The sequence below is a fragment of the Myotis yumanensis genome, unplaced genomic scaffold, assembly GCF_028538775.1.
Source record: "Myotis yumanensis isolate MYYU_CA2020_CCGP unplaced genomic scaffold, mMyoYum1.0.hap1 SCAF_2, whole genome shotgun sequence".
Lineage (NCBI taxonomy): Eukaryota > Metazoa > Chordata > Mammalia > Chiroptera > Vespertilionidae > Myotis > Myotis yumanensis.
The window spans coordinates 85228832-85249066 of record NW_027223753.1 but is presented as its reverse complement, the minus strand read 5'-3'; the positions used below and the strand labels follow the sequence as shown (position 1 = coordinate 85249066).

The following is a 20235-nucleotide window of genomic DNA, read 5'->3' as shown; positions in this document are numbered from 1 at the left end:
AAGAGGGGGAAGGGGAAGTACCTTTGTGCTCTTGGGAAGAGTTCTGGGTCCTTTGTCTTGAGGGTTTTAAAGGCTGGGGGTTCAGGGGAGGTCTTAGGGGAGGATCTCAATAGAATATTCATCAGCTTTATGCTGATGTACCAAAATGAGATTTATTTCTTTATCTGTCCTTGGGTGTGGTTGGCAAATGGTATTATTGGATTTCTACTATGTATCTCTCTGAATAGGGTGATTTAAGCTATTTTACCCTCTGGTTGTAGAGAAGTGTAAATCATTTACTCTTAAGTGTCCTTGGTTATGGAAGATAGGATTTTTGATTTACTAGATGGCTGTAAACTGCTTAGCCATTTAACTATCTGTCTCAGTTTTCCCATTCCATTTGCCAAGGAATATTCTTAGCTTCTTACTCTTCTGCCTCAACTCCTTGCTTAAAATCTATTCTCCGATGGTTTCTCACTTCCCTCTAAATACAGTACAGCTTAAATATTTTACTATGACTTTCAAGGATCTGTGTGACGTAGCCCTCTGCTCCATGCATCTTTTCTTTTTTCTTCCCACTACTCTCAACAGCCCACCAACAGGCCGACCTTGTACTTTCCTGCGTCTTCCATTGGCTCTTCACATGGCCAGTTCCTCTCATCGTTCAGGTTTTCACATCAACTGACCACATAGGTAGTCCAGCCAGTCACTCTATCTCATTTAACCTTAGTTTTCAGAGCTCTTAGCACTCTCTGAAATAAGCAATTTCATTTGTATGTTTCCCCAGTTTTGTAAGTCTCACTTACTAATTTTTTTGTTTTGTATTTAATGTTTTTTGAGTCCTATCTAAGAAATAATTACTTACCTCAAGGTCACAAAGATTTTTCTCCTACAATTTTTTTCTAGGAGTTTTATATTTTAGGTTTTACCTATAGGTCTGCGATCTACGTTGAGATCATTTTTGTGTATGGTTTGAGTTAAGGATTGGGGTTCTTATTTTTTACATAATTACATCCAACTGTTTGTATTGAAAAGGCAATTGTTGCAAATCAATTCACTGTATATGTATAGGTTTATTTCTGGACTGTTCTGTTCCATTGACCTGTATATGTCTATTTTTATGTCAACTGTGTAGATTATATAGTGTTAATAATTTCAAAATGTTTGGGCTATTTTAGGTTCTTTGCATTTCCTTATAAACATCAGAATCAGCTTGTCAAAATTGATATATTGACTCTATAGGTCAAGTTGGAGAGAATTGACATTTAATGTTGAGGACTATGACCATATTATATCTTCATTTCTTAAAGGACTTTAATAATTTATCTTAGCAACATTTTGCATATTTTGATATGTAGTCTAGTTCTTGCACTAATTTCATCTAATTTAACTGTAAAGGTTTCATATTTTTGATGCTATTGTAAATGGTATTCTTTTAATGTTTGCTGCTAATATGTAGAAACAAATGATTTTTGTATATTGGCAACGTATTCTGCAAAACTGCTAAATTCATTCAAATCATTGTCATGCATTCATGTATTTGCATATTGCCTTTATATCCTGCAATCTTGCCAAATTTCACTGTTCTGTAAGATTTGGGGAGGGGAGAGGAAGCAGAGAGAATTCCTTTATTTTTTGTAAATTCCACAGGATTTTTAACCCAGAGTCATGTGAACTGTAAATGAAGATTGTTGAACCTATTGTTTTTAACATCTTGTATGTCTTTTAATTTTTGCCTCATTGCACCTCCAATACAGTTTTGAAAGAAAGGGTCATCAACAGATGGTCCTTAGCACCAATTCAGTGCCAACAGGAATCCTCAATTTTGGGTATGGTGTAAGAAGAAAATTTTATTATTCACTAGAGGCCCGGTGCACGAAATTCGTGCATTGGCTGGGGGGGTTGTCCCTCAGTTCAGCCTGCACCCTCTCTAATCTGGGGCACCTCGGGGGTTGTCCGACTGCCCGTTTAGGCCTGATCCTCACAATCCGGGACTGCTGACTCCCAACCACTTGCCTGCCTGCCTGCCTGCCTGATTGCCCCTAACTGCTTCTGCCTGCCAGCCTGATCACCCCCTCACCACTCCCCTGCCAGCCTGATCAACGCCTAACTGCTCCCCTGCCAGCCCGATCACCCCCAACTGCTGGCCCGGTCGCCCCCAACTGCCCTCCCCTGCCAGCCTGGTTGCCCCTAACTGCCCTCCCCTGCAGGCCTGGTCTCCTCCCTCCCCCCAGCTGCCCTCCCCTGCAGGCCTGGTTGCCCACAACTGTCCTCCCCTGCTAGCCATCTTGTGGTGGCCATCTTTGACCACATGGGGGCGGCCATCTTGTGCGAGGGCATGACAGTCAATTTGCATATTACCTCTTTACTATATATAGTTATTCATTGTAAATAGCTCAATTGTGATTCAACATGGTTGTGAGGACATCATGGCTGTGGAACAGCATGGCTGTGAGGTGACCCTGGGGTGAGGTCCCTCTCTGACCTAGACAACTCTGCTCTGCTCTGCTCCACTTGCTCAGGTCTGGTCTGCCCCACTTTGCCCTGCCCAGTCTGCTCCCCAGACATTAGGAAAGCAATCTTCAGTCTTTGATAGAAAGGGAAAGTGAGTGTGCTCTTGGAGCCAGAGGGGCCTCTAGTTTTCAATAACAGCATTAGTAGCCTTATGTCTGGAGCCGAGGAGATAGTAACTGTGACTAACATTTGATGAGTGTTTACTATGTGCCAGGCATTCTTTTTAGCGTGTTGCATGTATTAATTTTTTTGTTACCATATTGACTCTTTGAGAGTAGGTACTGTTATCTCTGTTTGATAGAAGAAGAAACTGAGACATAGATGTTAACCTTCCCAAATTGCAAGTAAGTTTTTGAGTTAGGATTCATGGCCAAGCAATGTGGTTCCAACATGCTTCTGAGATATAAGAGGTTATGACGATAATCTAGTTGACAGATAATAAGGATTTGATCTAGGGTAGAGAATGGCACTAGGAACATACAGAAGGAAACAGATGGGAGATGGTTTATTAAGGTGGAATCTGTAGTACTGAGGGGGAGGGGCAATGTGCCCACTAAAGAGATGGGGAGAGGATACAGTCCCTAGTACATAAATATAAAATCAAAAGAAGGAGCTATAAGGTATGGATGAACAATTTGATTGTTATTTGTAATAGAGGTAATATTTGGACCCATGGGAGTGTTGTGACCCCCAAAGGGAGAAGAAAATTGACAAGAGGAGAGGTTTTAAAAGGCAACTTAAAAAATGTCTTAGAGGTTTTGGATAAAAGAGTTTTGGATGTGGAGGTATTATGGTTCCACATTGTGTTGATTCAGTAATGGTATCTCTAGTGGCTTATCTTTTGGTGTTGCCCAGTGTGTCATTAAGAACAGACAGTAGAGGGAGCAATAGAGGAAGTGTGGTAGGAATTGGAAGAGCATGGCTCTATTTTACTTAGCTTATATTGTCTTAGAAGTGAGCCTTAGCTGCCTTTAGGGTAAAATGAAAATAAGGTAATAGGATTGAAAATGGAAAAGAGCTTTATACAAATTGAGATTGATAGAGAGCCAGTTAGTTAACAATTTAGATAACAATCATGAAGGTGGGATTATGTAAAACTCCATTGGGATGATTCCACAAAGATAAGAATTTGTGATTATTCTGCCTCTAGGCTTTTGACTTAAAAAAATCTTGAGAAATGAAATCAAATTCTCATTCCCTAATTACCTTACTTTCACCATGAAAATCTAAGAAATCTGATACAATTTTTAAATTCATTGCTTTGTTTTGCCTGGCTGGCCTTCTTCAGTGGTTATGAGACACTTTTGAGCCTTTATTTTATCTAGAAATTGGGGATGATTCTGAGTCCAGTTAATTCAGAAGCTTAAATGGAATGTTGAATGTAAGAGCACTTTGTGAACTCTGTTAGAACTATTCCTCTATGTTTGTGGTGTGTTGATGGTGAGGATTCATCACTCAAGTTCATTACTACCCTCCTGCTGCCAGCCTATTTATCTTGCATAGAAAAACAATGTATAGTGTAGTTCATTTTCTTGAGCCAACTCTTGGCATACACAAGTGAATGCTCCTTTGCTTATCCCAGAATACATACCCTCTGTTACAAGCCAGTTTTTCTGATATACAGTGCTTATTCAGTATGAGCTTATTAGGTGATCTGGTCAGTTGTTTCATCTCTTCCCCACTGGTGCTCCATTGCTAATCCTTTCGTCCTGGAGCAAGGCACAGACTTGCCTTAATTTAAACTATAAAAAATTGCAATACTTGTCTTAACAGTCTAAATAATTAGACAGAGTATAAATTTCTGATTAATTGTGGACAGTCCTTCCCCACACCTCTACACTTCTCCTTTTTTTTCTCTCGTCCCATGTTTTCATACTAAATCCCAAGACAAGCTATAAGACACATGCCTCATAGAATAAGGGACAAGTAAGGAGTTTCTGGTCTGCATATTAGGTTTGGGTGGGAGGAATTTTATGAGCCATCCTATCTAATAAAAGAGAAACATGGTAATTAGCCGTACCTCCGCTACCCTTCCCATTAGCTAATCAGGGCAATATGCAAATTAACTGCCAGCCAAGATGGTGGCCGGCAGCCAGGCAGCTTGAAGCGAACAGGAGGCTTGCTTGCTTCAGTGATGGAGGAAGCCAACGTTCCCTGCCTGCTGCTGCCGGCCTCTGAGCTTGCAGTTTGAAACATTGTTACAAATATAGAAGCTAAACAAAACCCCAGAAACCTGCTTTCAGCCAGCTGGGATCTCAGAGCTGGAGTTGAAACAGTGTTTCGATTATAGAACCCAAACAAACCAGATACCTGCTTTCAGCAGCTGAGGCCTCAGAGCTGGAGCCAAGCCTCAGAGCTAAACCTGGCCCAGAATTAAAAAAAAAAGAAAAAAAGGACCGGTTGGGAGCTTCAGTCACCCACCAGCCTGAAAACAGCCCTCAGCCACTCACCCAGACTGGCCAGGCACCCCAGTGGGGACCCCCACCCTGAAGGGGGTGTGACCAGCTGCAAACAGCCTTCAGCCCCTCACCCAGGCTGGCCAGGCACCCAAGTGGGACCCCCACCCTGATCCAGGACACCCTTCAGGACAAACCAGCTGGCCCCCACCCATGCACCAGGCCTCTATTCTATATAGTAAAAGGGTAATATGCCTCCCAACACCGGGATCAGCGGAGCCGCAAGGCCTCCCGGCACCGGGATCAGCGTGACGGGGCAATGCCCAAACCCCCTGATCGCCCTGCGGCTCTGTGTGTGACAGGGGGCGGGGCCACAACCTTCCTATCCGCCCTGCTCTGTTCGTGAGAGGGGAAGGCGCCCCAACCCCCTGATCCGCCCTGCTCTGTGCCTGATAGGGGGGAGCTCCCCAATCCCCTGATGGCCCTGCGGCTCTGTGTGTGACGGGGTGGAGCCACAACCTCCCCATCAGCCCTGCCCTGAGTGTGACAGGGGGGAGTGCCCCAACCCCCTGATTGGCCCTGCTCTGTGTGTGACAGGGTGTGGCGCCCAACCCCCCCCCCCCCCCCCCTCCGCCACGGGCCCTGCTCTGTGTGTGACAGGGTAGAGCCATAACCTCTCCATAGGCCCTGACCTGAGTGTGACAGGGTGCGGTGCCCCAACCCCCTGATCCGCCCTGCTCTGTGTGTGACGGGGCGATGCCCCAACTCCCCTATCGGACCTACTCTGTGAGTGACAGGGGGGAGCTCCTCAACCCCCTGATCGGTCCAGCTCTGTGTGTGACAGGGGGGAGCTCCCCAACCCCCTGATGGGCCCTGCTCTGTGCGTGACCGGGGGAGCTCCCCAACCCCCTTATCGACCCTGCTCTGTGCGTGACAGGATACGGAGCCCCAACCCCCCTGATGGGCCCTGCTCTGTGAGTGACAGGGGACAGTGCCCCAACCCCCTGATTGGCCCTGCTCTGTGTGTGACAGGGGGTGGCGCTGCAACCTCCCCATCGACCCTGCCTTGAGTGTGACAGGGGGTGGTGCCCCAACCCCCCAATTGGCCCTACCCTGAGTGTGACTGGGGGTGGCATCGCAACCTCCCAATCTGCCCTGCTCTGTGCATGACAGGGGGCGGCGCCCCAACTCCCCAATCAGCCCTGCTCTGAGCCCGACCAGGGGGTGTACCTAGGGATTGGGCCTGCCCTCTGCCACCCGGGAGCAGGCCTAAGGCAGCAGGTCATTATCTCCTGAGGGGTCCCAGACTGCGAGAGGGCACAGGCCGGGCTGAGGGACCCTCCCTTCCCCCCCCGAGTGCACAAATTTTTGTGCACCGGGCCTCTAGTCTATATATAAAATAGAGAAATATGCTAATTAACCGGGACACCATAACGGGTCGACCAGACAGGAGGAGGTTGCGTGCGCAGCTTTGGGGGCGAGGTGGCAGAGGCCTCTGCACGCCTGCGCTGGGGGAGGGCCTGTTCAGCAGCAGCCGTGGCTGCTTCGAGGGCTGGAGAGGGAGGCAGGGCCGGACTGGCAGTGGCCATGGCTGTTGTGGGGCCTGGGGAGTGAGGCAGGCCAGACTGGCGACTGGATGGTGGGTGGCGCCGCGCGATTCAAAATCGCGTGCTGGGCTCCTAGTACTTCGATAAGAGGTTCTCTTTGCTATAGACATGTAGGTTACAGTAGGCAGTCCCTTTTAGTAGGAGGTAGCCTGAGTTTTATTTAGTGGTATTATTTCTCCTATGCTCCTGTCCCCTAAAGACACGTATACACACCTGGGAAAAGTTAGTCATTAAAGCCCAGAGTCCAAGTTAGGTTGGTCTATTCTAGTGGTCGGCAAACTCATTAGTCAACAGAGCCAAATATCAACAGTACAACGATTGAAATTTCTTTTCAGAGCCAAATTTTTTAAACTTAAACAATATAGGTAATTATTAACTTAATTAGGGTACTCCTAAGCTGGCCTTTGCTAAAAACGTCCTCAATCTGATTGAGATACGTTCGCTGAGTTCGACCCCTTCCAACTCTCCCATCCACACTTGTCTTGTATACTTGTTTCGTCTATCTTTTGTCACCCACATGCAATTTGCAGATGCAACTAGCACTAACCACTGCACATGAGACTGCTGACTGACTGGCTCACTCAACTCGTGCATGAATGGTGCACGCCTCCCCTGCGCTGCGTATTCCGCAGCCTGCCTGCGCTGCGTCTCCCGTCGCCTGACAGGCCGACACACCCTGCTTCTTCTAACACCACTTCTTTAAAATAGACTTGTCCAGGCCGAAAACCGACTTCTGCGCATGGGCCATGAAGTTTCAATCGCACTGTACGTGCGTGCCCGCACGTCGTATTTTGTGGAAGAGCCACACTCAAGGGGCCAAAGAACCGCATGTGGCTCACAAGCCCCGATTTGCCGACCATGGGTTCTATTCTTATGGTAAAGTCAGAGTGAACTGGTGATTCTATCCCTTGGGTCTGTGGTACCTCTCCCCCTCCCAACACACACTCCACTACATATTCCGCTCTCCTTATTTGATGATCTCTTACAACCAATAACATGTAGATAGAATGTGATGCTTCGTTTTATATTATGTATCTTTCCACATGTTTTCTCTTATATTCATAGTATACAAAAGAATGAACTCTGACTACATAAATGTTATAATAAACCATTCTGTTTAACCAGACAATGCAATTTTACTTGGAACAAAGATATTTAAAAAAAAATATTTTCATTGATTTCAGAGAGGAAGGGAGAGGGAGAGAGAGATAGAAACATCAATGATGAGAGAGAATTAATCGGCTGCCTTCTGCACGCCCTCTACTGGGGATTGAGCCTGCAACTGGGCATATGCCCTTGACTGGAATTGAACCAAGGACCCTTTAGTCCGCAGGCCGATGCTCTATCCACTGAGCAAAACTAGCTAGGGTGGAACAAAGATATTCTTTATGTCCAACTTCTGACCGTCCATTGCATCATTCATCACACATCCATTGTCTTCTTGCAGCATTGCCCCACCCATCAGCAATATCTGGGCAGTGTCTTTATAGCTCCCCTTTATATACTCTGTCCAATTACTAATACTAAGGTGGCTTTTCCTGCCTTTCTGAAGTAGGATCTTCTCAAATAGGTGATCTGGTCAGTTGTTGTTTCATCTCTTCCCCACTGGTGCTCCATTGCGAATCCGTTTGTCCTTTTCCTTGGCCGATCTTCGTAATTGATCTGCAACAGTACTCATGTTTCTTCTTAACTCCATTTGTCTTTTCCAAACCTGTGTGTGTGTCAGAATCATCTAGGGAACTAAAAAAATGAGTAAACACAATCTCTAGAGATTAATTTGGGAATTCAGGGAGAAGTTGCTGGGAATCTGCAGTTTTTCGAAGCTCCATAGTAGAATAAGATGAGTACCCAGTCTGAGTGATTCTTCTTGTGAATGGCTGTAATGTGGTAACCACATTATCTCCAACTCGGGTCATTTCACTGGATATTAAATGCTTTTGAACTTCCCTTGCATTTACATGTGCCCTTTTTCCTAAAAGGGATACTCTCATCTGATGCCATCACCACTGCTACCCTAAGTAGTTCTTCTGCTACAGAAGTTGAGGACCTTTTGCCGTGTGAATATTCATCAAAGGTCACGTATGTGTTGAGATTTTAAAGGAATTGAGGCAGATCCCAAGAACATTGAAGGTTTGGGTTACACCTTATCCATTAAAAGAATTGCCTGCCAGCTCAGGGATTTTGGGCGTGAGTCCCTCAGTGGAGACCATCCTCTAGGAGCCTGTTACCTAATAAAAGTAGAGGAGACATTTTACTGGAGTTCTTTCTCTAGGGTATTTTATCCACTCCCCTCCCATCTCTAAAATCACTTGAACTTTTAGGGGTAGGCCCTACAGTCATGTTCACAATACCTAACCCAGGTAATACACATTGGTCTTGGGGCTTACACCTGACCCAACTTGGGACAGAGATTCCAGGTTGCTTTTTTGAGGATATGAACTGACAAGTCACATAGAGCTTGGAAAAAGCAGCCATGTGCAAGAGAAGCCTAGTAGAAAATGAAGCAAGCTTGTAGAGAAAACACAATGCTGAGAGAATGGTGTCAGTTCACAATAGCCTAGTACGAGTGCTTCCTTCCATGTGTTCTATGAGACACTTCTGTAAGCTATAGCAGTTTTCCCCTTTTTGGTTAAGCTAAGTCAGGGTTTCTGTTACTAGAACTAAAAGCTGTTTTATTTTTTTTTTAAATTAATCTTTATTGTTCAGATTACATTTGTTCCTCCTTTTTTTCCCCCCCATAACTCCCCTCCTCCCAGTTCCCGCCCCACCCTCCGCCCTCATTCCCCACCCACTGTCCTCATCCATAGGTGCACGATTTTTGTCCAGTCTCTTCCCGCATCTCCCACTCCCCTTTCCCCCCCAAGAATAGTCCATTCCCTTTCTATGTCCCTGATTCATTATAATCACCAGTTCATTCTGTACATCAGATTATTTATTCACTTGATTCTCAGATTCACTTGTTGATAGATGTGTATTTGTTGTTCCTAATTTGTATCTTTACCTTTTTCTTCTTCCTCTTCTTAAAGGATACCTTTCAGCATTTCGTATAATACTGGTTTAGTGGTGATGAACTCCTTTAGCTTTTCCTTATCTGTGAAGCTCTTTATCTGACCTTCAATTCTGAATGATAGCTTTGCTGGATAAAGTAATCTTGGTTGTAGGTTCTTGCTATTCATCACTTTGAATATTTCTTGCCATTCCCTTCTGGCCTGCAAAGTTTCTGTTGAGAAATCAGCTGACAGTTGTATGGGTATTCCCTTGTAGGTAATTGAGTCTCTCTTGCTGCTTTTAAGATTTTCTCTTTGTCTTTTGCTCTTGGCATTTTAATGATGATGTGTCTTGGTGTGGTCCTCTTTGGATTCCTTTTGTTTGGGGTTCTCTGCGCTTCTTGGACCTGTAAGTCCATTTCTTTCACCAGGTGGGGGAAGTTTTCTGCCATTATTTCTTCAAATAGGTTTTCAATATCTTGCTGTCTCTCATCTTCTGGCACCCCTATGATTCTGATGTTTGTACGCTTGAAGCTGTCCCAGAGGCTCCTTACACTCTCTTCATATTTTCGGATTCTTTTTTCATTTTGCTTTTCCGGTTGGGTGTTTTTTGCTTCTTTGCATTTCAAAACTTTGACTTGATTCTTGCGCTCCTCTGGTCTGCTATTGGGTGTCTGTATAATGTTCTTTATTTCAGTTAGTGTATGCTTAATTTATAGTTGGTTCTTTATCACAGCATCAAGGGTCTCATTAGATTTCGTGAGGGTCTCATTAGATTTCGTGAGGCTCTCATCAAGTTTATTGGCAGCTTGTAGCACATTATCGCAAGCCCTCAAAATTGCGTTTTTTAGCTCTATATCCTCCATTTCTGTCATGTTTTTTTGTCTCCGAATCTTTTATGCTTTCTTGGTGCACCCCCTTGTGGTCTTTGTGCGCAGTCTTGTTCTAGTTAAGCCTTGATTGTTGTAGTTAATACTAGAGGGATTTGACCACCAGGCCGACTGGCTGTGAGAATCAGCTGTGTCTGCCATGGGAAAACTTCTGTCCTCTGGAGAGGTGCTAATCTAGCCTTTGCCTGAGGCTATCCGGCAAATGGCTCTGGGCAGGGCTTGGGCGGGGCGGGTCGCAGGGGATCAACAGGGCGGGCGGAGGGAGCAGATATGGCTGCTCTCAGTCCCGTTCCCAGAGGCTCTGCTTCTCAGAACCCCAGCAACCGCTGCAAACCTCGGAGAGAAAGCTGCCCTCTCGTTCTAACTGATGCCAGACAATCCTGCCTCTCCCGTTTGAGTCTGAGTCCTTAGAGACTCGCCCGGATCTGGAGCTCAGAGTCTGAGAATCTCTCCTGATTGAAAACGACAACCGCGCCCTCAGCCACCAGCCCGCTTTTCGCGCGCACCTCGGTACCTTTGTATTTTCCACACTGCGCCTCCTCTGAGCCTCGGTATGCTGTTCTCTTTCCTTCTAGTTGAAGAGTCTCTCCTCAGCCAGCCTTCCTGTGGTTCTGGGTGATGTCCGTTCCGTCTTTTAGTTGTATTTTTGAAGTGGTTGTTTGCGGCAGCAGTCTCCGGTGTTTACCTATGCCGCCATCTTGGTCTCTCTCTAAAAGCTGTTTTATTAAAGTAACAGGAGATGGACTATGTCTGCAGTTTTCTTCTTTGTGTTTATCATAAGATCAGAACAATAAAATACTGTAGGTGAATAAGTCAAGGCCCTACTAACTAGCCACAGGGAGTGTGACATGCCAGGCGTATGTGAAGGGAGGTTAGTTAAATTACAATTTGGTCGTTAAATGGTATGTACAAAGCATTTCCTCACAGTACCTGTCCCAAAGTTAGCTATTATTATATTTCCATGTCTAATTAACATAGCCAGTGAATCTTTTATTAGCAGTTTTATCTGGTGCTGTACTATATCCTTTGTTTTTTTTTTCTAAGTCATGCTTTTCCTGGTATATACCCACTGGAGTTTTAGAAATGGTACTTTTTCCAAAATACACGGTGGGGCAAAAGTAGGTTTACAGTTGTTCATATGGAAAATAATACAAGAATTAATAAATAAAATATAAGAATAAATAGTTTTACATACTCACAACTGTAAACCTACTTTTGCCCCACCCTGTACATATGTAGTGTGTAGTTCTTCCATTTAAACTGCCTGGCATTTTTATTTTAATATATTTTATTGATTTTTTTTTTTTTTTTTTTTTTTACAGAGAGGAAGGGAGAGGGATAGAGAGTTAGAAACATCAATGAGAGAGAGAATGAGAGAGAGAGACATTGATCAGCTGCCTCCTGCACACCCCTCACTGGGGATGTGCCTGCAACCAAGGTACATGCCCCTGACTGGAATCGAACCCGGGACCCTTCAGTTCGCAGGCTGACACTCCATCCACTGAGCCAAACCGGCTAGGGCTGCCTGGCATTTTTAGTATTGTCCCTAGTTCAGACTCTTAACACTGATAAAGAATCTGTTGTAGAAGCATTAGATTTTACTAATTATAGATACTGTGTTATGGAAATCCCCCTCTCCCACATCTTCCTCCCACCTCTCTCCCCCAAATTACAGCTATGTAAGAACTTAGTCATTTTACTTAGAGGACAACTTGTTGAACTTCCCTTAATGTAGTGAACACTACAGCAGTTCTTATCAACACTACAATTTATCCTTTAACGTTGCCTTCCCAGCCTATCATTAGAGTAGCCATTGTAAAAACCAGGAACAGTGGATATTTGTTCTTTGTGGCTGCCCCGCAGATGAACTCCATATGTATATTAGGGGAATTCTCTATCATGATTTTTTTTTTTTGTGGGAAACAGTGTCACTATCCACATGCTCCCCCTCCACCCTACCTTTGCACACCTTATACCCAGGGAGAATAGGGGAAAATAAGCATACTTTTCAGGGTTGCTTAGCCCTATATTTGGGGGTAAAAATGAAAGAGACGTGGAGTCGAGTGGTGTAGCTGGTGTGGAGGGCAGTGGTAAGTGTGGAGGTAGTGGTCTTAACGTGCTGCTCCACACTGGAGTTTCTCTCGTTGGCCATCATGTCCTCAATTTTGACTTACGATTGAATCTCTTATATTGTTTGGTTGTTACAGTGATTAAAAAAATTGGGGGGTTTGTTGTTTTATTAAAATTGGGAAAGAGAGTTTGTGATCTAATTGAGTGCTCTTATGTCTCCCTAAACTGACTCCTACAGCTATCATCAGTTCCTTGTTTTTATAGATTTCCATGCTGGGAGACTTTGCTTTCTCATAATCATCCCAAGGGCACTACGCTATTTTATGGTGGGAACTCCAGTGGTGACAGCCCTTCACCATAGTTTCTTTTTAGTCAAAAGACCTTTGGTAACCTCCCTTACTTTTCTTTGTGGTCATTTTATGCCTTGTAGCCACTTTTGCAATCTTTCATCTTTATGAGGTTAAGACTCTCATCTTTGAGCTTGACTATAATTTCCTTCATGGTAAATTCACTTTCATGATCTCTGTGTAGCATAACACCTTGGGCAAATCAGTTCTTTTAACTTTTAGATTGGGTTCTCAAAACTAACCTGAGTTAATAAGGGTTTTCCTTAGTATATGTTGACATTAATTGGCTTTATTAATTTAAGCCACTTAATGGCATTGGGCTATTTAAAACATAAGTCTACAGAGTATTTATTATTTAGTTATCAATTTCTGACTTTTCTCCTGATTTTCCTGATTATCAAAACCACATGTGTCCATTGCGGAAAAATTTGGTAAGTACAGAGAAGTATTTTTAAAAAAATATAGATCCCCACATTGATCTGCAGATTCAGTGCAGTTCCCTTCAGAATTCTTGCTGCTTTTTTTTTTTTTTTGCAGAAATTGACAACATAATTCTAAAATTCACATTGAAATGCAAGGGACTCAGATTAATCAAAATAGTAGAGTAAAAGACAAAGTTAGTGGGCTTATACTTGATTTCAAAACTTAACACAAAGCTACTGTATTGTACCACCAGATGGTGTGGTACTGGCAATAAGGATAGACATACAGATCAATGGAGTAGAATTGAGAGTCCAGAAATAAACTATAACATTTATGGTCATTTAATTTTTGACAGAGTTTCTAAGAGAATTTAATGGGATTGGGAGGAAGAACAGTGTTTTCAGCAAATTGTTTGGGAACAACTTGATGTCTGTGGGGAAGCACCGGACTTGGTTGGAATGTCGGTGGGGAGGATTCTCCGAAAGGTCGGGGGCCTTTGAGAGGACCTTGCCGAAGGCAGCAGCCCCTACCTTGACTTTTCCAAACAAGTCTGATCCCCCCCGTGGTGTTTTGCTAGGATTTCAATGTTTAGTCTTTAAAGACCCGACCTTGTAAAAGCATATACTTTCTCAAGGATGTTTACCTTGCTAATTATATCTAAAGATTAATTTTAGTTCAAGCTGTTATGACAATAAAAGCTAAAGAAGACAGGCGAACAGGGCTACTTGGAGGCGATAGCCAAGTAGTGCCTTAGCCCTCTATTTCACAGAAACGTATATTAGAATAATCATTCATCCATCGTTCAGGGTCTGCCGGTCAGCCCCAGCAATATCCACATTCAAAATAATGAATTTGGAACTCTCTCTCACACAGCGTTAACTAAAATAGATCAGAGACCTAAATGTAAGAGCTGAAACTATTAGAAGAATGCATAGGTATTCATGACCTAAGTTTAGTCAGTGGTTTCCTACATATGGCACAAGCAACCAAAGAAAAAAATAGATAAATTGGATTTCATCAAAGAAATGATAAATTACGCTTTATGATAATTAAAATCTTTTGTAGTTCCAAGGGCATTATCAAGACAATGAAAAGATAACCCACAGAATGACAGAAAATATTTGCAAAATCATACATTTGTTAAGGTTCTAGTGTCAAGAATATATAAAGAACTATTACAACTTAATTATAAAAGAAAAACAACCCAATTTTAAAAAAATGGGCAAAGGAATTAAAGAGACATTTCTCTAAGAAAATAAACAATAAACACATGAAAAAATGTTCAAATCCCTAGTCATTAAGGAAATGCAAATAAAAGCCACAAGGATAAACAATTCACACCCACTAGGATGGCTATGATAAAAAAAGGGTGGACAATAAAAGTCTTGGTGAGGATGTAGAGAAATTGGAATTTTACATTTTGCTGGTGGGAATGTAAAATGATGCAGCTTCTTTGAAAAACAGTTTCACAAATGGTTAAGCATAAAGTTACCATATGACCCAGCAGTTCTCATAGATATATACCTAAAAGAAATGAAAATATGTCCATGTGAAAACTTGTACACAAATTGTCATTGCAGCCAAAAGATGGAAACTTTGTTTTTTATAATAGCCAAAAACTAGACATTAGCCTTATGTTCATTAATTGGTGAATGGATTAAAAAGTGATTTATCCATACAACGGAATAATATTCAACAATAAAAATGAATGAAGCAATGCAAGCAATAACATGGATGAAGAACCTTGATGATCTGAGTGAAAGAAGCCAGACACAGGAGAAAACATCTTTGTTCCATTTATAGGCATACATCAGATATTGTGGGTTTGGTTCCAGACCACCACAATAAAGTGAATAGTGTATTAAAGCGAGTGACACAAATTTTTGGTTTTCCAGTGCATATGGAAGTTAGTTACAGTATACTGTAGTCTATTATGTGTGCAATAGCATTACTATATATATAAAAACCTAAGTGACCGTCGCAACCGAAACAACCGAATGGATAACCGAACAGGCTGCGTGGGGCGGCCAGGCTGGCAGGGGGCTTAATGAGGGACAACCAAATGACTGAGAAGCAGGCTGTGTGGGGCGACCAGGTCGGCAGTGGGGTTAGTGAGGAATGACCAAACAACTGAACAGCAGGCTGTGTGGGGTGACCAGGCTGGGAAGGGAGGGGCAGTGAGGTGCGACCAAACAACCAAACAACAGGCTGCGTGGGGCGACCAGGCCGGCGGGGGCGGGCAGTGAGGGGCGACCAGGCTAGCAGAGGGGGGCAGTGAGGGGCGACCAGGCCAGTGGGGGGGGGGGGGGGCAGTTAGGTGTGATCAGGCAGGCAGGCAGGTGAGTGGTTAGGAGCAAGTGGTCCTGGATAGTGAGAGGAAGTCCGACTGCTGGCAGTAGGACATCCCCTGAGGGGTCCCAGATTGGAGAGGATGCAGGCTGGTCTGAGAGGACCCCCGCTTCATCCCCCGTGCATGAATTTCATGCACTGGGCCTCTTGTATCTAATAAAACAGTGTACATACCTTAATTGTAAAATACTTTATTGCTAAGAAATGCTAATCATCATTTGAGCCTTCATCAAGTCATAATCTTTTACTGGTGGAAGGTCTTTCCTTGATGTTGATAGCTGCTAACTGATCACAGGAGAGGTTGTTGAAGGTTGGGGTGGCTGTGGCAATTTCCTCAGATAACATTGGAGTTTGCCACATCAATTGACTCTTCTTCTCATGTACGATTTCTCTAGAGTGTGATGCTGTTTGATAGCATTTTACCCAAAGAGAATTTACTTCAAAATTGGAGTCAGTGCTCTCAAACATCCTGCTGCTTTGTCAACTAAGACCATGTGATATTCTAAGTCAGAGGTTCTCAACCTGTGGGTCGCGACCCCTTTGGTGGTCGAACGACTCTTTCACAGGGGTTGCCTAAGACCATCCTGCATATCAGATATTTACATTACGATTCATAACATTAGCAACATTACAGGTAGGAAGCAATGAAAATAAATTTATGGTTGGGTCACAACATGAGGAACTGTATTTAAAGGGCCAGAAGGTGGAGAATCACTAATCTAAGTCCTTTGTTGTCATGAGAAAGAAACACCAATCGGTTTCCTCCTGTACGTGCCCTGCCTGGGAATTGAACCCGAATCCTTTTGGTATACGGGACGATACTCCAACTGAGCCACACTGGCCAGGGCTGTTTCTTTTGTATTCTCATTGAAGAAAGTTTGCTTTTAGTCAATATTAGCATTGAGGTATGAATTTCCAAGTGAATAGCAAAGTGTATTATTTCTTCCCAAGAAAAATGCTCTCAAATATTTTATTTTAATATAATAAACACTTTTACTTAGGTATCAAAGCTCATTATAATTTTAATGTAGATGGATTAAGCTTGGATTCTAAATTCTATTAAGGTAGAAACTGTTTCTGCCATCCTTTATAAATTCAGAGTTTATCTGTATGCCTTGTCCATAGTAAATGCTTAGAAAATACTTGTTTTATAAATGTGTATTTGTAATCACTTTTATGTATAATAATGTTTTGTAATATACTCCTCACAATTAACTGGAATGTTGTCAATTAATAACATATAATAATTATTCTTAATGTTTTTGTCTCTCTTTAGGTTGGTATTTTGTGTGGCATCTTTTTCTATCAAAATTCAAGTTTCTGCGGGAACTGGTGGGAGACACAGGATCCCAGGAGGGAGATCATGAACCTTCAGGGTCTGAAACCGAAGAGGACACTTCCTCATCTCCACACAGGATCAGATCTGCTCGCCACAGGAGGGTGCCTGCTGAGGAAGGCCACTGACCCCCACCGTCATCCTGTGGGAGTGGCTGATGAAAGGCAGCGATTCTCGGTCTTCGCAGTTGCTAAAATATTGAAGAGCATTTGTACTTGGACTTCAAGTCCAATTCAAAAAAAGATTTACATGTAAGCCATATGAACATAAAGGGAATTTAAACCAAATTGGACCATTACAAATTTTATGTTAAAGATAATCTTTTGCTTTACTAGCTTTTACTTATATACTTATTCCTTGGCTCTTGGGCTTATTGTTTTTGCACTATTGTGAATCTGTTAAACATTACAGGCTTGAACACTGTATTTTATTAGTTCTATAATGTACTCCCCCCCGCCACATTTTAACTTTTCTGAACTTGGGATACATCTCACTATTCCTGTCAACCAGGCAATAGTTGATGTAATTATCCTAGCCTGTGTGTGTGTGTGTGTGTGTGTGAGTTCACAGGTTGTCATAGTGTCATCACTGTGTCATTGGTATCAAATGTGTCAGATTTAATTGGCACTTAAAAATGTCTTCTAAAAGATTTCACTATGATTCAGCACTGAAATGAAGTTGTGTATGCAGACAAGCATGGAAGCAGAGCAGTGGGGCATACATTTGATAGTAGCGAAGCAAATATCCGTCGCTAGAGGAATGACTGCAATTCCATATTTTCTTGTAAAGCAACAACAAAATGCTTTATAGGCCCTAAGAAGGGAAGACACCCACAAGTACAGTTGTACGATGTTCTGTCACTGAGACACATGCAGAAGGATTGCCTGTCGCACGCTGAGTGCTGCAGCGAAGGTGGGAGAAATTGCCAAAACCTTGGAATCGATGAAACACAACTCAAAGCAGCGAGAGGCTGGTTCGATCGATTCCTGCCAGGCAGGACCATTGTCATTAAGGCGTCAAACATGTTTGTCCAAAGCTTCCTGCTGTCGTTAAGCAGAAGACAGTGGTAGAGCCTCTTTTCCAGAAATGCTTTTGATGACGCCAAGGGGGCCGTTGTGAGGAGAAGGCAGGTTTCAGTGACTGAGGTAAGAAGTGATTCAGAAAAGCTGCACTCAGAGTATGAAGTTATAGTATAACTTAACCTTTTTATTTCATAACACTTACATATGCACAAGACTGTGATAAAAGTCTGTTTAATTCAGAAAGTTCTGTTTCAGTAAATATAAAATAAACATTCTACGTGAGATGAAAGCATTGTGTCATAATTTGATGGCCTGTGTTTTTTCCTTAGTGATAAATGTGGTGCATCTGACAAGTCATGGTATCTTGGCTTAAATAAGAAATAGTTTGTACGTTTATTTTTTTCTAGGATAGCAGTTATTACTAACTTAATTCTAACTCTTAGAATGTTAAAATAGTTATCCCCTGCAAGACATTTTGTTGGCAGCCTACTCAAGACTTTTGTAGCTTTGGGATCTGAGAACTGTCTCCTGCTTTAGGGAGGTAGGGTTAGTCACTCCCTTTGTGTGGAAGGATTCATGCTCAGGCACGTGCTGTGGGGAAAACGCTTCTTCACAAATAGCCATCGAGTGGCACTATCTCAGACAGGACTGAGGGAAAGTGGAGAGTGGGTGCAAATGCCTGCTTCCCTGTGAACCGACTTGCCAGGTCTGCATGTTTGTCCTCATTGAACTTTGGACTGAGGGTTTCCTGGGGAAGAGATACGGATTAAAGAACATTTCTGTTTACTGTCACCTGCTTTGTACAAGAGTGGACTGTAAAGCCAACTTATTTTACTAATTCAAGTTATTTTTATATGTTTAACCTTCATTTCTAAAGAACTAGTCACCACTATTTTATGATGGTGTGTAATTATGTTTGGTACCTCATACTTCATGCTGACAGTTTTGTTAATTAACAGTTCACTTGCTCTGACCCAAGTGATATTCCTGGTGCACACTTCTGTTGTCATTGTAGCCTTTTGTATATATGGTAAGGGAAAGATCCCTAGCAGCTGAGAGTGGGGCATAATCTTTCTATTTTCATTTCCTTATTGGATGCCGTTTTCTATTTTTATGTGACTGTAGGGATTAAAAACAATGACACAAGTTTCATGCATTAATTTTAGTGCTTCCTACTAGCTAAATGTTGCATTAAAATGATAATCAGTTAGGGAAAAAAAAGCCTAAAAATCTTCTTGGTACTGGGAGGATTCAATTAGATCTTTCATAGTCTAGTATTTTGAGCTGTGGATTCTGCTTTATAGTGGACTAGAGGCTCGGTACATGGATTCGTGCACTGGTGGGGTCCCTCGGCCTGGCCTTCGGGGATCAGTGGACTTCTGCGCCGCTGCAGCCCTGCCTCACCTGCCAGCTCGTCAGGCTCCAGCTTGCTGTCTGTATCGATCCTGCACAGCATGAAGTAGTGTGAGAAGTGACAGGCGGCACGGGAGGAGCCTGAGCCCGGGCTGGGCGCTGCTCCGCTCCGGCTCATCCCGGCCCTGCTGAGCCCACCACTGTGGCCACACTTGGGCATGCAGGGGGAGTGTCCACAGGAGAGGCTCACGCCACCACAGCTGCACTCACCAGCTGTGAGCCCAGCGGCTGGCGCCCGTTTATCAGCTGAGCGGTGCTCCCATTGTGGGTGCGCACTGACCACCAGAGGGAGCAGCTCCTGCGTTGAGTGTCTGCCCCCTGGTGGTCAGTGCGCATCATAGCTGCCAGCCAGTTGTCCGGTTTTCTGGTCGCTTAGGCTTTTATACATATAGATATCTTAGGTTTAAAGAATAATTGCTGACAACTTTTAAGTAGCTGGCCAAGCTTCCATACTGTATCAGTATTAAAAACTGATGGCCGACGTAATCCCCCAAAACCAAGTGTCATCCACAAATTAAACAATTTAATCCATGTAAAGATATATATGTTGGTATTATTAATATTTATGCTTCAAAAATATCTTTTTAAAAATAATTGTAAGAAATGTTCTGCTTTATTTTTTGGGGAAATATAGTCAAAAGCATACTAACAGCTCACACCCTACCATGTTTTAACTCTCAAGACAGTAAAATCACTGATGCCAATATGAAAATCCTCCAAACTAATTCCTTTGTTTAAAACCTTTTTTCTCCTCTGTACTCCTCTGCCCCCAACATTCTCACTATAGTACATATTTCTAAGGCCACTGAAAGAGGAAAGAGAAATAGTTGTTAGCAGAATTATTTGTGTGATATAGTGTTTGTTTTTTTACCCGTTTTAGAGCTTTTGTAGCTGAACTTAGC

The 20235-nt window shown here is 43.1% G+C and overlaps 1 protein-coding gene across 1 annotated transcript in view; it reads left to right on the top strand.

The window, feature by feature from the left end:
• Positions 1–19066, top strand: part of SMIM13 (small integral membrane protein 13) — a 34755-nt gene extending 15689 nt beyond the window's left edge. The window contains exon 2 of the mRNA XM_070405733.1: positions 16839–19066. Within this exon, the coding sequence (XP_070261834.1) occupies positions 16839–17026 (188 nt within the window). The 3' untranslated portion in view covers positions 17027–19066. The remainder of the gene's footprint in view (positions 1–16838) is intronic.
• Positions 19067–20235: the final 1169 nt, after the last annotated feature.